The following is a 14,909-nucleotide window of genomic DNA, read 5'->3' on the forward strand; positions in this document are numbered from 1 at the left end:
CAAAACATTAGATTATGTCAGGAGAGTACCCAGCCAGAAATAATCACACACCCATTTTTCAAGCTAGCATATAATGTCACAAAAACCAAAACCACAGCTAAATGCAGCACTAACCTTTGATGATCTTCATCAGATGACACACCTAGGACATTATGTTATTAAATACATGCATGTTTTGTTCAATCAAGTTCATATTTATATCAAAAACCAGCTTTTTACATTAGTATGTGACGTTCAGAACTAGCATACCCACCGAAAACTTCCGGTGAATTTACTAAATTACTCACAATAAACGTTCACAAAAAACAAAACAATTATTTTAAGAATTATAGATACAGACTCCTTTATGCAATCGCGGTGTCCGATTTTAAAATAGCTTTTCGGTGAAAGCACATTTTGCAATATTCTGAGTAGATAGCCCGGCCATCATGGCTAGCTATTTTGACACCCACCAAGTTCGGCACTCAACAAACTCAAATTTACTATAAGAAAAATTGGATTACCTTTGCTGTTCTTCGTCAGAATGGACTCCCAGGACTTCTACTTCAACACCCAATGTTGTTTTGGTTCCAAATAATCCATAGTTATATCCAAATAGCTGCGTTTTGTTCTTGCGTTCAAGACACTATCCGAAGGGTGACGCGCCGGCGCGTATCGTGACAAAAAAATTCAAAATATTCGATTACTGTACTTCGAAGCATGTCAAACGCTGTTTAAAATCAATTTTTATGCGATTTTTCTCGTAAAATAGCGATAATATTCCCGACTGGGAGACCTTGTTTTCGTTCAAACACTGAAAATAGAAAATGGAGTCTTCACATGCACGCGCACACCCGTGTCATTGTTCTCAGAACGACCACTTTCCAAAACCCTTACTGTTTTTCGCCCAGGGACTGCAGAGATCTCATTCCACGTTCTGGCGCCTTCTGAGAGCCTATGGGAGCCTTAGAAAATGTCACGTTACAGTAGAGATCCTCTATTTTCGATAAAGAGGCTATAGAAGGACAAGAAATGGTCAGACAGGGCACTTCCCATATAGAATCTTCTCAGGTTTTGTTCTGCCATATGAGTTCTGTTATACTCACAGACACCATTCAAACAGTTTTAGAATCTTTAGGGTGTTTTCTATGCAAATCAAATAATGATATGCATATTCTAGTTTCTGGGCAGGAGTAATAACCAGATTAAATCGGGTATGTTTTTTATCCGGCCGTGAAAATACTGCCCCCTATCCTAAACAGGTTAACACGGTCGCATTCCAACACCACCCCCGTGGTGGAAATGCGATAACCCAGGAAGGAAACGGCTCGTTTGGAAAACACACATTTCTCAGCCTTAACGTATAGGTCATGCTCCAGCAGCCTACCAAGCACCTTGCGCACCAGGGACACATGCGCGGAGCGGGTGACGGAATTCTGTAAGGCTCGGGCGTCGTAGGTGGAATCAAACGCAGGAAGCAGCGATCACAGGGTAGTGGCTTTAATAAGGTTCAACAGGCGAGTAAACACAAGCCACCCCAAACAGGGAAAATACGCGCACACAAAATAACGTGCCCCAAACACAGGGGGAAAACAATGTGGCGCAACACTAACGCACAAGCGTAAACACCAGCCTCAACAGTAAATACAATCCCACACAAAAAAAGGCGGACCGGCTAATATAAATAGCCCCGCTCATCACCCCCACTCAGAACAGGTGCACACAATCACAAACAGGGGAAAAACAAAAAGGGATTCAGTGGCAGCTAATAGGCTGTTGACGACGACCGCCGAGCGCCACCCAGCAGGAGGGGGCGCCACCATCGGTGGGAATCATGACAGATACAATAATACTGCATCATACATTAGGAAGAAGCCTAAAGCTTAGTAGATAGTATAATATATATTCCTGTATGTTGTCTTTAAACTTTGTGTTTTGTATAATAATTAAACTGAAGTATATACATTATCTGTCAATTCAAAAAATATGTTGCTGTTCATTTTTTTGTCAGGCATATCCCTTTCAGATACACAAACAAAGCAGGAAAAAAGAAGCAGGTACGGTAAATTAGTGGGATTTCAGTCTGTGTAAGAAAGGGATATGACAGACAAAAAATGAACAGCGACATATTTTTTTATTGACAGATAATGTATAAACTCACCTATAGACCTAGTAATGATTGCTTCATTTTCAAACACCCTGTAACCAAAATCCAGCTATCAGGTCTGTGTGAATTGTTCTCTGATTTTGTGCAGGTAAATTCATGAACACTTCCATTGTTCAACACCTCCCTAATTTGAAATGCAAACAGCCCCCATAGTTTAATAATTGTCTGGAGTCCCTGCCACATATACTCACCGGGAAGTTTATTAGGTACTCCACCACATTCACAGAAATGGATAGCTCCTACAGACAGTGAGTACCGTAGCCATGGCTAGCTATATAAAGCAGGTAAATGGGCATCAAGGCATTCAGTTACTGTTTGATTGAACGTTAGCATGGGCAAAACGAGTGACCTAAGCGACTTTGAGCGTGGTATGATTGTCAGTGCCAGACGCGCCGGATCCAGTATCTCCGAAACGGCCGCCCTCCTGGGCATTTCACGCAAGACGGTGCGTAGGGTTTTAGAATGGTGCGACAAGTGAAATACATCCTGTCAGCGGCACTCCTGTGGGCAAAAACAGCTTGTTGGTGAGCGAGGTCGAAGGAGAATGGCAAGAACCGTGCAAGCTAACAGGAGGGCCACAAACAGATAAATAACGGTCTAGTACAACAGTGTTGTGCAGAATGGCATCTCGAAAGGCACAACTTGAAAAATCCTTGTCACGGATGCAGCAGACGACCACACCGGGTTCCACTCCTATCAGCTAAAAACAAGAAGAAGCGGCTCCAGTGGGCCCACGATCACCAACACTGGACAAATGAGGAGTGGAAAAACATCGCCTGGAACATGACAGTGAGTTCAGTTTACTTGAGTGTCCTGGTCAGTCCCCAGACCTCAACCCAATAGACCATCTATGGGATGAGATGGAACGGGCTGGTCACAGCATGAATATACCACCGTCCAATCTGCAGCAACTGCGTGATGCCATGGAACGTTTCGGACACCTTGTAGAATGCCCCGAAGAATTCATGCTATTATGGAGGCCAAGGGGATTGTACAATCTTTGCACATTATTATTTTAAAGATTCTTCAAGCTTTGTCCAAAAAAAAATATATATAATTGTATACAGCTATTTTTATGTCTTGCCATAGATTTTCAAGTTGATTTAAATCAAAACTGTAACTAGCCCAGTGTATATTTGGCCTTCTGTTTTAAGTTATTGTCTTGCTGAAAGGTGAATTTTTCTCCCAGTGTCTGTGGGAAAGCAAACTATAGCAGGATTTCATCTAGGATTTTGTCTGTCCTTAGCTCTATTCTGTTTAATTTTATTTAAGAAAAATCTCCCTAGTCCTTGCCGATGACAAGCATAGCCGTAGTATGATGCCGCCACCACCATGCTTGAAAATATGAAGAGTGGTACTCAGTGATGTGTGTGTTGGATTTGCCCCAAACATAATGCTTTGTATTCAGGACATAAAGTTAATTTATTTGCCACATTTTTTGCAGTATTACTTTAGTGTTGTATTGCATACAAGATGCATGTTTTGGAATATGTTTATTCTGGACAGGCTTCCTTCTTTTCACTCTGTCAATTAGACTAGCATTGTGAAGTGACTACAATGTTGTTGATCCATTCTCAGTTGTCTCCTATCACAGCCATTAAACCCTGTAACTGTTTAAAAGTCACCATTGGCCTCATGGTGAAATCCCTGAGCAATTTCCTTCATTTCCGGCAACTGAGTTAGGAAGAACGCCTGTATCTTTGTAGTGACTGGGTGTATTGATACACCATCTGAACTGTAATTAATAACTTCACCATGCTGAAAGGGATATTTAATGTCTGCCTTTTTACCCATCTACAAATAGGTTATTTACGAGGAATTGGAAAACCTCCCTGGTCTTTGTGGTTGAATCTGTGTTTGAAATTCACTGCTCGACTGAGGGACCTTACAGATAATTGTATGTCTGGGGTACAGAGATGAAGTAGTCATTAAATCATGTTAATCACTATTCTTGCACACAGTGTGTCCGTGCAACTTATAATGTGACTTGTTAAGCACATTTTTACTCCTGAAGTTCTTTAGGCTTTCCATAACAAAGGGGTTGAACACTTATTGACTCAAGACATTTCAGCTTTTAATTTTTATTAATTTGTTTAAATGTCTGAAAACATTACTCCACGTTGACATTATGGGGTATTGTGTGTAGGCCAGTGACACAAAATCTCACTTTAATCTATTTTAAATTCAGGATTATTGTCACGTCCTGACCCTTGTAAGATGTCATTTTCTATAGTAGAGTAGGTCAGGGCGTGACGGGGTTGTTTTTGGGTGGTTTTCTTGTTATCTGTTTCTATGTGGTTTTTCTAGGTTTCTATTTCTATGTTGGGGTTATTGGATGATCTCCAATTAGAGGCAGCCGGTCCTCGTTGTCTCTAATTGGAGATCATATTTAAGTAGGGTTTTTTTCCACTTGTGTTTGTGGGTTGTTTATTTTTGAGTAGTGTGTATTTCTCTCTGCGTCACGGTTTTGTTGTTACAAGTAAGTACTTGGTGTATTGCAACGTTTCACAGTAATAATAAATATGTGGAACTACAACCATTCTGCACTTTGGTCCGATCCTTTAAACAGCCGTGACAATTATTCAGTATATAGCATCGTTATTGTTATTTTATTGTGTTACTTTCTTTTACTTTAGTTAATTTTGTAAATATTTTCTTAACTCTATTTTCTTAAAACTGCATTGTTGGTTAAGGGCTTGTAAGTAAGCATTTCACTGTAAGGGCTACATCTGTTGTGTTCGGCACATGTAACTAATACAATTTGATTTGATTTTATATAAAATAATGCAAAGTTGGCTAGAAGCTAGTAGCAGGGCGACCATCTCTGTCGGTGCCATCTTGGCTGAGACAGGAGAGTTTTTGCTAAATGAGACAGCATCCTGATTTGAGCTTGGCACACTAAGTGCCGTAATCAGGAGACAGAAAACCTTTCTATCTGCAGTATTTATCTTTAAAATCCCTTGCTGTGTTTGAGAAACTGTTTACATTGCAGACAGTTCAAAGGTCATCACAGGCTGTTCACCAAGAAAGTGAAAGTGGAAGTGTGCAAGATCTTATTTGAGAGCATAGAAGCGAGGGTACTGAAAAAGTAGTGAGCACTTTCAAAACCATGGGCAAACTGTGTGTCTTTTTGTTAGTTATTTCATTTTACACCATTGTAAACACAGGTAAAATAGAAATTTTATTCTCTGTATATCAGATTTAATTATAAATCTGCTACGAGGATCAATATTCAGAACATAAATAACAGCACCCTATAGGAAGGGAAACGTCAGCGTCAAATGTCACTAGTCAAAAGTGCAGCCAAAACTATTAGCAACATCAAGTTAATTAAGACTTTCTTGTAGTACAGCCTACACTATTTATTGTAGTACAGCCTAGACTAACAGTAGACTATTGTCTATACTACAGGATTTTCAGACATAACCATTGTGAAAATGTTCACTGATCTTGTTTTCACCCTCTCTCAGGTTCAGGATCCCATTCTCTGTGGGCATTTGCAACATATATCTCAGGATAGACACCTTTTCCTTGTGTTTACTGTTGTGTTGATGCTGGATGATATTCAAGTTGGTTACTTTGACTCCAACATTAAACGCTATATCCACAAGGGATATAACGCCTCCGAGGAAACAGAGGTTGAAGAAGCTTATCATATAGCTTTTATATTTGGACCCATGTCCTTCAGCTTGAGAGCGAGATCATCAGAGCTGAAGCGTTTCAATTCCTAGGAAGGTATTCATGTTCAACAGAGGCTGGCTGGGTGTGAGATGTCGGACAATGGAGAACCGGCACTTATCGTATCTAGGGCAGTTTAAATGGAATTTATGCAGATTCAGCAATATATTACAACATGACACATTATTCATACAATTCTGGAAAACTCTTCCCGCCATGGAGTGAGGTGCATCAAACATACAGTATCTCACAAAAGTGAGTATACCCCTCACATTTTTGTAAATATTTGAGTATATCTTTTCATGTGACAACACTGAAGAAATGACACTTTGCTACAATGTAAAGTAGTGAGTGTACAGCTTGTATAACAGTGTAAATTTGCTGTCCCCTCAAAATAACACAACACACAGCCATTAATGTCTAAACCGCTGGCAACAAAAGTGAGTACACCCCTAAGTGAAAATATCCAAATTGGGCCCAAGTGTCAATATTTTGTGTGGCCACCATCATTTTCCAGCACTGCCTTAACCCTCTTGGGCATGGAGTTCACCAGAGCTTCACAGGTTGCCACTGGAGTCCTCTTCCACTCCTCCATGACGACATCACAGAGCTGGTGGATGTTAGAGACCTTGCACTCCTCCACCTTCCGTTTGAGGATGCCCCACAGATGCTCAATAGGGTTTAGGTCTGGAGACATGCTTGGCCAGTCCATCACCTTTACCCTCAGCTTCTTTAGCAAGGCAGTGGTCGTCTTGGAGGTGTGTTTGGGGTCGTTATCATGTTGGAATACTGCCCTGCGGCCCAGTCTCCGAAGGGAGGGGATCATGCTCTGCTTCAGTATGTCACAGTACATGTTGGCATTCATGGTTCCCTCAATGAACTGTAGCTCCCCAGTGCCAGCAGCACTCATGCAGCCCCAGACCATGACACTCCCACCACCATGCTTGACTGTAGGCAAGACACACTTGTCTTTGTACTCCTCACCTGGTTGCCGCCACACACGCTTGACACCATCTGAACCAAATAAGTTTATCTTGGTCTCATCAGACCACAGGACATGGTTCCAGTAATCCATGTCCATAGTATGCTAGTCTTCAGCAAACTGTTTGCGGGCTTTCTTGTGCATTATCTTTAGAAGAGGCTTCCTTCTGGGACGACAGCCATGCAGACCAATTTGATGCAGTGTGCGGCGTATGGTCTGAGCTCTGACAGGCTGACCCCCCACCCCTTCAATCTCTGCAGCAATGCTGGCAGCACTCATACGTCTATTTCCAAAAGACAACCTCTGGATATGACGCTGAGCACGTGCACTCAACTTCTTTGGTCGACCATGGCGAGGCCTGTTCTGAGTGGAACCTGTCCTGTTAAACCGCTGTATGGTCTTGGCCACCGTGCTGCAGCTCAGTTTCAGGGTCTTGGCAATCTTCTTATAGCCCAGGCCATCTTTTTTCAGATGCTCAGAGAGTTCCTTGCCATGAGGTGCCATGTTGAACTTCCAGTGACCAGTCAGTATGAGGGAGTGTGAGAGCGATGACACCAAATTTAACACACCTGCTCCCCATTCACACCTGAGACCTTGTAACACTAACGAGCCACATGACACCGGGGAGGGAAAATGGCTAATTGGGCCCAATTTTGATATTTTCACTTAGGGGTGTACTCACTTTTGTTGCCAGCGGTTTAGACATTAATGGCTGTATGTTGTGTTATTTTGAGGGGACAGCAAATTTACACTGTTATACAAGCTGTACACTCACTACTTTACATTGTAGCAAAGTGTCATTTCTTCAGTGTTGTCACATGAAAAGATATACTCAAATATTTACAAAAATGTGAGGGGTGTACTCACTGTGAGATACTGTATGTAAAAGGCCTTTATCAGACCATTTATCTGAACATTTGCATGGACACTTTAAAAACGTTCCTGGAGAAAGAGAAGAAATGTATAATGCATAAAGTGCATGCCAGAGTCAGGCTCATACAGAAAGACATGTCTGGAGGGGTCCAGCAGATGAGCTGTCTGCCGTTTGGTTTCTATCCCCGCCACATCAACCTGACCCTGCTGAGAGACGGCCGGCCAATTGCAGAACAGGTTTTGAATGGGGGGGCAGCTGCTGCCCAATGGAGACGGCACGTACCAGCTGAGGAAGAGTCTGGTGGTCAGTACACAGGAACTAAGAGAGACACAACTACACCTGCACTGCCTCCCACCTCAGTCTGGACAACACGCTGGATGTCAGCTGGGTACCTGAGTCTGGAGCAGACAGAGTAGGTCTGTCTATCCTGTCAGCTGTACTGGTCCATAACTATTCTAATCTGCATTTCCGTTTGCCTAAGGAAGAGAAGTGAGGCTGGCTCCCAGACATTGTCACAGCTCTCCAACGCTGTTGATGCCCAAGTGGACGAGCAAATTAGCCTGTCTTCACATTCTGCGACCTGATATATTTACTGCTGCCGCTCATGCAGTGACTTTCTCAATTCAAGCTAATCGATAATATGTACAGTAGCCTAATAAAGAGAAGTCTTTGTTTTTTTATGATACAGTAGTGCATTAATGTTTAATAACGTGTACTCAATGCTATGACACTGATTTGTATGTGATATGTAAAATAAATGTTCTATTAAAATTCATAATACAAATAGATCATTAGAGTTTAGTTAATTAGCAATTAGCAGAAGGAAATCTTACCTGGAAGCAAAATAAAAATACCAGGAACACCAATCACACCCTGTCTTTCACACCAGAATACCAGGAACACCAATCACACCCTGTCTTTCACACCAGAATACCAGGAACACCAATCACACCCTGTCTTTCATACCAGAATACCAGGAACACCAATCACACCCTGTCTTTCATACCAGAATACCAGGAACACCAATCACACCCTGTCTTTCACACCAGAATACCAGGAACACCAATCACACACTATCTTTCACACCAGATACCATAGGTTAGGAATCAGTCAGAATCTTGATGGATTGTGTTTCATGAGAGTGGCATACATAAACGAGCTGCAGGGGCTGCAACTCTACTTCATACCAGAAGGTGTCACTCCACACTCAAATGAGGCTACTTACTACCAGTGGCTGACTCGATTAGGATGCTAGATTTATGAATGTAATTCTAGTTCCACTTAATTCTGGCATAGACCACAATGGCACATTTTGGGCAGTTGAAATATGCTGTTGAAAATAAAAGATGTAGCGACAAGTCTCACAATTGACTTTATTTTTTAAAGACTATTGCCAAATCTTAATATTAAGATTGATATTGCAGACATTTCAAATAATCAATTGGTAAATACATTGTTTGTTAGCTTAATTTTCACTTTAAAATGTGTTTAAACAGTTTGACCAATTCGGTTCAAAACCTGCCCAGTAATAAAAGATGGAAAGCTCAGGGTCAGGGATATAAATAAAAAGTAAAGTATTACATGTATACTAGACAAGCATTACATTTCTTATTGCTCAGTGACACACAAGTTGTTCACAAACATAGTTTACGGGAGATGATGCCAGCGAGCGTAACATCACCGTAATCTCCCTAGGAATAGAAAATGGTCACGGACACCGTAAAGTGATGCATAGTGCGTTAACTCTCTCTCTCTCTCCCGCCTCCTCCGAGACACCGCCTCTTCCGTAGGTAGGGAAGAGTTTAAAACCAATCTTGAGACGCGGGACACTTCATAAAAGGGACAGTGCGTCGTTTTCACGGACTAGTAGTGGACAGGATTAGACGGAGAGCAAGAACGGCTTTATTGGGAATACCCGTGGAGTTTATGTTGAATAGTTTCGAGATTCACAAGACAATAAAAATGAAATCTCCAAAGTTGAAGTCTCAAGGCAAATGTGAGTTGAAGAATGCTGACCATCTAATTTGTTCTTGGAATTTCCACTGGACAATACATAATGCATTGAACACTTACCAGGCATGGGGTCAATTGAGCGTTTGCAGAAAAGGAGCCGTAAAGTTATGTCAGTGTGGTTGTTATTCAACATCTGTTACAATTTGACAATGTGTTTACTACAATGTAACATGCGTGTGCGTTGGCGTGTTGCACACGTTTATCAATGACACAAAAACATAGGCCATCAGGTTAGCACGGGATAGGATAAATGAATATAGAGCAATTTATTTCATTAGGATAACTGAAATGAATGAAATAAAAATATAATTTTAATGGGAATGGTTGTTTTCATCAGTTATTTCAGCTACTTTCCTTGAGGAGGAGGATGATCTGTCTGACGTGCTGTGTGAGTTTGACGCGGTGATCGAGGATTTTACGTCCCCGGTGGAGAAAATACACTTCCGCTACGACGAGCACCTGAAGACAGCGAAGAGACGCAGCAGCGCTAGCGTCAGTGACAGCGGCATCAGCGACTCGGAAAGTAAATTAACCACACGCACACACACACACACACACACACACACACACACACACACACACACACACACACACACACACACACACACATATATATTGTAGCTATTATTATGAAGGATATCTGGAACAGGGGTTGAACCAACGATCTTGATTCACACTAATGTGCCATAAAGGTCCAGACCTTTTGGCAGTGAAATTAAATACAGCAGTACACTCTTAGAAAAAATGGATTCTTCAGCAGTCCCCATAGGGTTGTGAAAAGGTTGTACATGGTACCCACATTTGTATTTTTTATTTAACTAGGCAAGTCAGTTAAGAACAAATTCTTATTGACAATGACAGCCTACCAGGGAACAGTGGGTTATCTGCCTTGTTCAGTGGCAGAATGATTTTTATCTTGTCAGCTCAGGGATTTGATCCAGCACCTGGAACTAAAAGGGTTCTTCAAAGGGTTCTCTTCTTGGGGACAGCCGAAGAACCCTTGCATATATAAAACACTGAAGCAGTGAGAGGTGCTATCAGTAGCCTAGATAAGTTCCTGTTATACAGGGTCCTTGGAGCGTTACAGTTTGCACTGAGACGCACAATTCCTGGTTCTTCGTATAGTGACAGACAGAGCTGATAGGTGATATCTTTCCATGTGTCCAACGAGTGCTATTCCCAGTCTGCTGAAGAATTATATCAGCCGTACACACACACACACACACACACACACACACACACACACACACACACACACACACTCTAACCCCCTAACTCTAACTCTCTAAATCTAACCCCGGACACTACCCTTCCTAACCCTCTAACTCTAACCCTGGACACTACCCTTCCTAACCCTCTAACTCTAACCCTGGACACTACCCTTCCTAACCCTCTAACTCTAACCCTGGACACTACCCTTCCTAACCCTCTAACTCTAACCCTGGACACTACCCTTCCTAACCATCTAATTCTTACCCTGGACACTACCCTTCCTAATCCTCTAACTCTAACCCTGGACACTACCCTTCCTAACCCTCTAACTCTAACCCTGGACACTACCCTTCCTAACCCTCTAACTCTAACCCTGGACACTACCCTTCCTAACCCTCTACCCCTAACCCTGGACACTCCCCTTCCTAACTCGTTCTGTAGACGTGGAGTTTCTAGAACACACTACATGATGTTCTCTTTTCACATCATCCCTCGGAAACTCTTAACACTCACATGTGGTTGGGAAATGAAATCAGTGTCCAGTGGGGGAACGGGAGCATATTTCTGTCTGTGTGTAACTGTGTGAGGCTATCACATTTGGGTTAGGGCCCAAGGCGTAGCCAGCTGTGGAAGTACGTCTTTAAGACAGTGTATAGTGTACACACACACACACACAGTATGGTAATGCACAGCTTGACGTCTGAGAGATGGCATAACTGCTTATGACAATAAAATCTAAGAGGGTATAGGCTTCCACAGAGACATGGCTGGGTTGGAATATGGGAGCTTGTGTGCCAAATATGCAGCAGCGGCTCAATCTAACCCCAAGATCTCTGGACTCTGGTCAAGGTGTGTGTGTGTGTGTGTGTGTGTGTGTGTGTGTGTGTGTGTGTGTGTGTGTGTGTGTGTGTGTGTGTGTGTGTGTGTGTGTGTGTGTGTGTGTGTGTGTGTGTGTGTGTGTGTGTGTGTGTGTGTGTGTGTGGTGGAGGTCAGGGTAGGTAATACTACATAATAAATATTATTTCAGGATCCAGTGGAACTCTTGTGTGAGGAGAGAAACAGAGAGAGAGCTACAGTAGAGAGAGAAAGAGAAAAATAGAGAGAGAAACAGAGAGAGAGCTAGAGAGAGAAAGAGAGAGAGAGAGAAACAGAGAGAGAGAGAGAGAGCTAGAGAGAGAAAGAGAGAGAGAGAGGAGGGGAGTAGAGAGAGAGAGAGAGAAAGATAGCAAGAGAGAAAGAGAGAGAGAGAGATAGGAAGAGTAGAGAGAGAGAGAGAGCTAGAAAGAGAAAGAGAGAGAGAGGAGGAGTAGAGAGATAGAGAGAGAAATAGAACGAAAGAGAGAGAACGAGAGAGGAGGAGTAGAGTGAGAGTTAGAGAGACAGGGAGAGACAGAGAGATAGAGCGAGAGGAGGTTAAGCTGTGTATCTTCTAGTAGTTAGCCATACCATACTCCTAGTTAGACCTGTCAAGAGGGTAATACAGGGACTAAATGACAGACCATTAGACCAGCAGACCTCAATCTGAAAGGAGTTCTAGTACCTTTTGGATTGGAGACAGACCACACTGGGAACTGAATTCATTTCTGTTGGACATGACCATAGTAAAACAACAGCCCCTCCATCTACAGGACTCACCCTGACTTCCGATACATTCCGACTTCATAGTCAAACTAAACTGACCCCTTTCTGTATTTTACTCAGAAGAAACAACAAAGTCACGACTTCCACCGAGGGTGGTTCCTCTCCCTGTTCGGGCGGTGCTCGGCGTCGCCGGCCTACTAGCCGTCACCGATCCATTTTTCTTTTTCCATTTGTTTTATTTTTGTTTTTTTCACACCTGGTTTCACTTGCTTTCATTTCTGTGTGTATATTTTTGCCTGCCTAGGTTTGTGCGGGATTATTTGTCTCAGGTGGCTCGTTGAGGTTGTGCCTCAGTTTATTTCACGTATATACCGATTGTGTATAAGTTTGAGGAGCGTTGTTTTTTCCTCCTTCCGTGAGTAACTGTATCCTCTTTTTGTCGTGGGCGTTGTTATTGGTATTGTACCTGTCTTTTTGTTGTGGACTTGCCTATTAGAAGACGCTCCTTGGACATCTCTGCTCTCCTGCGCTTGACTCCTTCACCTACCTCATAATCAAAACCTAACAAATGATCTCTCCTTCTCCCACCAACATTCCTTTCCCGGATATAAACAAACAGTGAAACATATCTGTCATCTTCTGTGGCTGGCTGAAATATCTACTGTTGAAATTAAAGTGTTTTTTCTGTCTCTTCTGCAGTCAAACAGTCAACTTTTTCACCACACGTCGTCTGAACCAATGTTACCACTGTGGGGGAATGCAGGAGAGAGAGTGGCGGTGTTTGTGTGTGTGTGTGTGTGTGTGTGTGTGTGTGTGTATGTGTGTGTGTGTGTGTGTGTGTGTGTGTGTGTGTGTGTGTGTGTGTGTGTGTGTGTGTGTGTGTGTGTGTGTGTGTGTGTGTGTGTGTGTCTACACATTTTACTACACTTGTGAGAACCAGAAGTCCTCACAAGAATAGTAAACCAACTAAAATTCAGAGAAGTGAGGAGATTATGCCAGTCCTCACTTATTAAAAGGCTATTTTAGGGTTACGGGTTAAGGTTTGGAGTTAGGTTTCGTGAGGGTTAAGGTTAGGAGTTAGGTTTAGTGAGGGTTAGGAGTTAGGTTTAGTGAGGGTTAAGGTTAGGGTTAAGGTTAAGGTTAGGGGGAGGTTTAGTGATAGGGAAACATCTCAATTGTTGAAATTATCCTCTTGTTGTCTCCTCTCCTTAATACTTAATCATCGCATTCAGAGAAAGCGAGAGAGAGAGACAAAGAGAATCCAGTTGAACATGTTGTTCTGGCCCTGTTTGAGGCCCCTTCACCCTCTACTCCACTCATGTTCCTGCTCTGACCCTCTCACACTAACCAGATGATTACTGTCAAGTCATGAGTTACAAGGGAAAACAAATTAAATGACATTTTGTCACATGCACCAAATACAACAGGTGTAGACCTTACCGTGAAATGCTTACTTACAAGTCCTTAACCAACAATACAGTTCAAGAAATAGAGTTAAGAAAATATTTACCAAATAAACTAAGGTAAAAAATAAAATAAAAAGTAACACAATAAAATAACAAAAACGAAGCTATATACAGGGGGTACCGGTACTGAGTCAATGTGCGGGAGTACAGGTTAGTCAAGGTAATTTGTACATGTAGGTAGGGGTAAACTGACTGCATAGATAATAAACAGCGATTAGCAGCAGCGTAAAAACAAAAGCTTGGGGTGTCAATGTAAATAGTCCAGGTGGCCATTATATTAATTGTTCGGGAGTCTTATGGCTTGGGGGTAGAAGCTGTTAATGAGCCTTTTGGACCTAGACTGGTGCTCCGGCACCGCTTGCCATGCGGTAGCAGAGAGAACAGTCTATGACTTAGGTGGCTGGAGTCTTTGACAATTTTTGGGGCCTTCCTCTGACACCGCCTAGTATATAAGTCCTGGATGGCAGGAAGCTTGGCCCCAGTGATGTACTGGGCCGTTCGCACTACCCTCTGTAGCGCCTTATTGTCAGACGCAGAGCAGTTGCCATAACAGGCAGTGATGCAAAAGGTCAGGATGCTCTCGATGGTGCAACTGTAGAACTTTTTGAGAATCTGGGGACCAATGCCAAATCTTTTCAGTCTCCTGAAGGGGAAAAGGCGCTGACGTGCCCTCTTCACAACTGTCTTGATGTGTTTGGACCATGTTAGTTTGTTGGTGATGTGGACACCAAGGAACTTGAATATCTTGACCCACTCCACTACAGTCCCGTCGATGAGAATGGGGGCCTGTTCGGGCCTCCTTTTCCTATAGTTCACGATCATCTCCTTTGTCTTGATCCCGTTGAGGGATACGTTGTTGTCCTGGTACCACACGGTCAGGTCTATGACCTCTTCCCTATAGGCTGTCTCATCATTGTCGCTGATCAGGCCTGCCACTGTTGTGTCATCAGCAAACTT

General features: G+C 42.7%; 1 protein-coding gene and 1 pseudogene across 1 annotated transcript in view; both read left to right on the forward strand.

The window, feature by feature from the left end:
- Positions 1-5,255: 5,255 nt before the first annotated feature.
- Positions 5,256-8,376, forward strand: LOC106586803 (major histocompatibility complex class I-related protein 1-like; annotated as a pseudogene).
- Positions 8,377-9,497: 1,121 nt separating this feature from the next.
- Positions 9,498-14,909, forward strand: part of LOC106586832 (regulator of cell cycle RGCC) — a 9,309-nt gene continuing 3,897 nt past the window's right edge. The window contains exons 1-2 of the mRNA XM_014174543.3: positions 9,498-9,676; positions 10,031-10,216. Coding sequence (XP_014030018.1) covers positions 9,607-9,676; positions 10,031-10,216 — 256 coding nt within the window. The 5' untranslated portion in view covers positions 9,498-9,606. The remainder of the gene's footprint in view (positions 9,677-10,030; positions 10,217-14,909) is intronic.

This window comes from Salmo salar, chromosome 25 (assembly GCF_965601325.2).
Source record: "Salmo salar chromosome 25, fSalSal1, whole genome shotgun sequence".
In the NCBI taxonomy this organism is placed as follows: domain Eukaryota; kingdom Metazoa; phylum Chordata; class Actinopteri; order Salmoniformes; family Salmonidae; genus Salmo; species Salmo salar.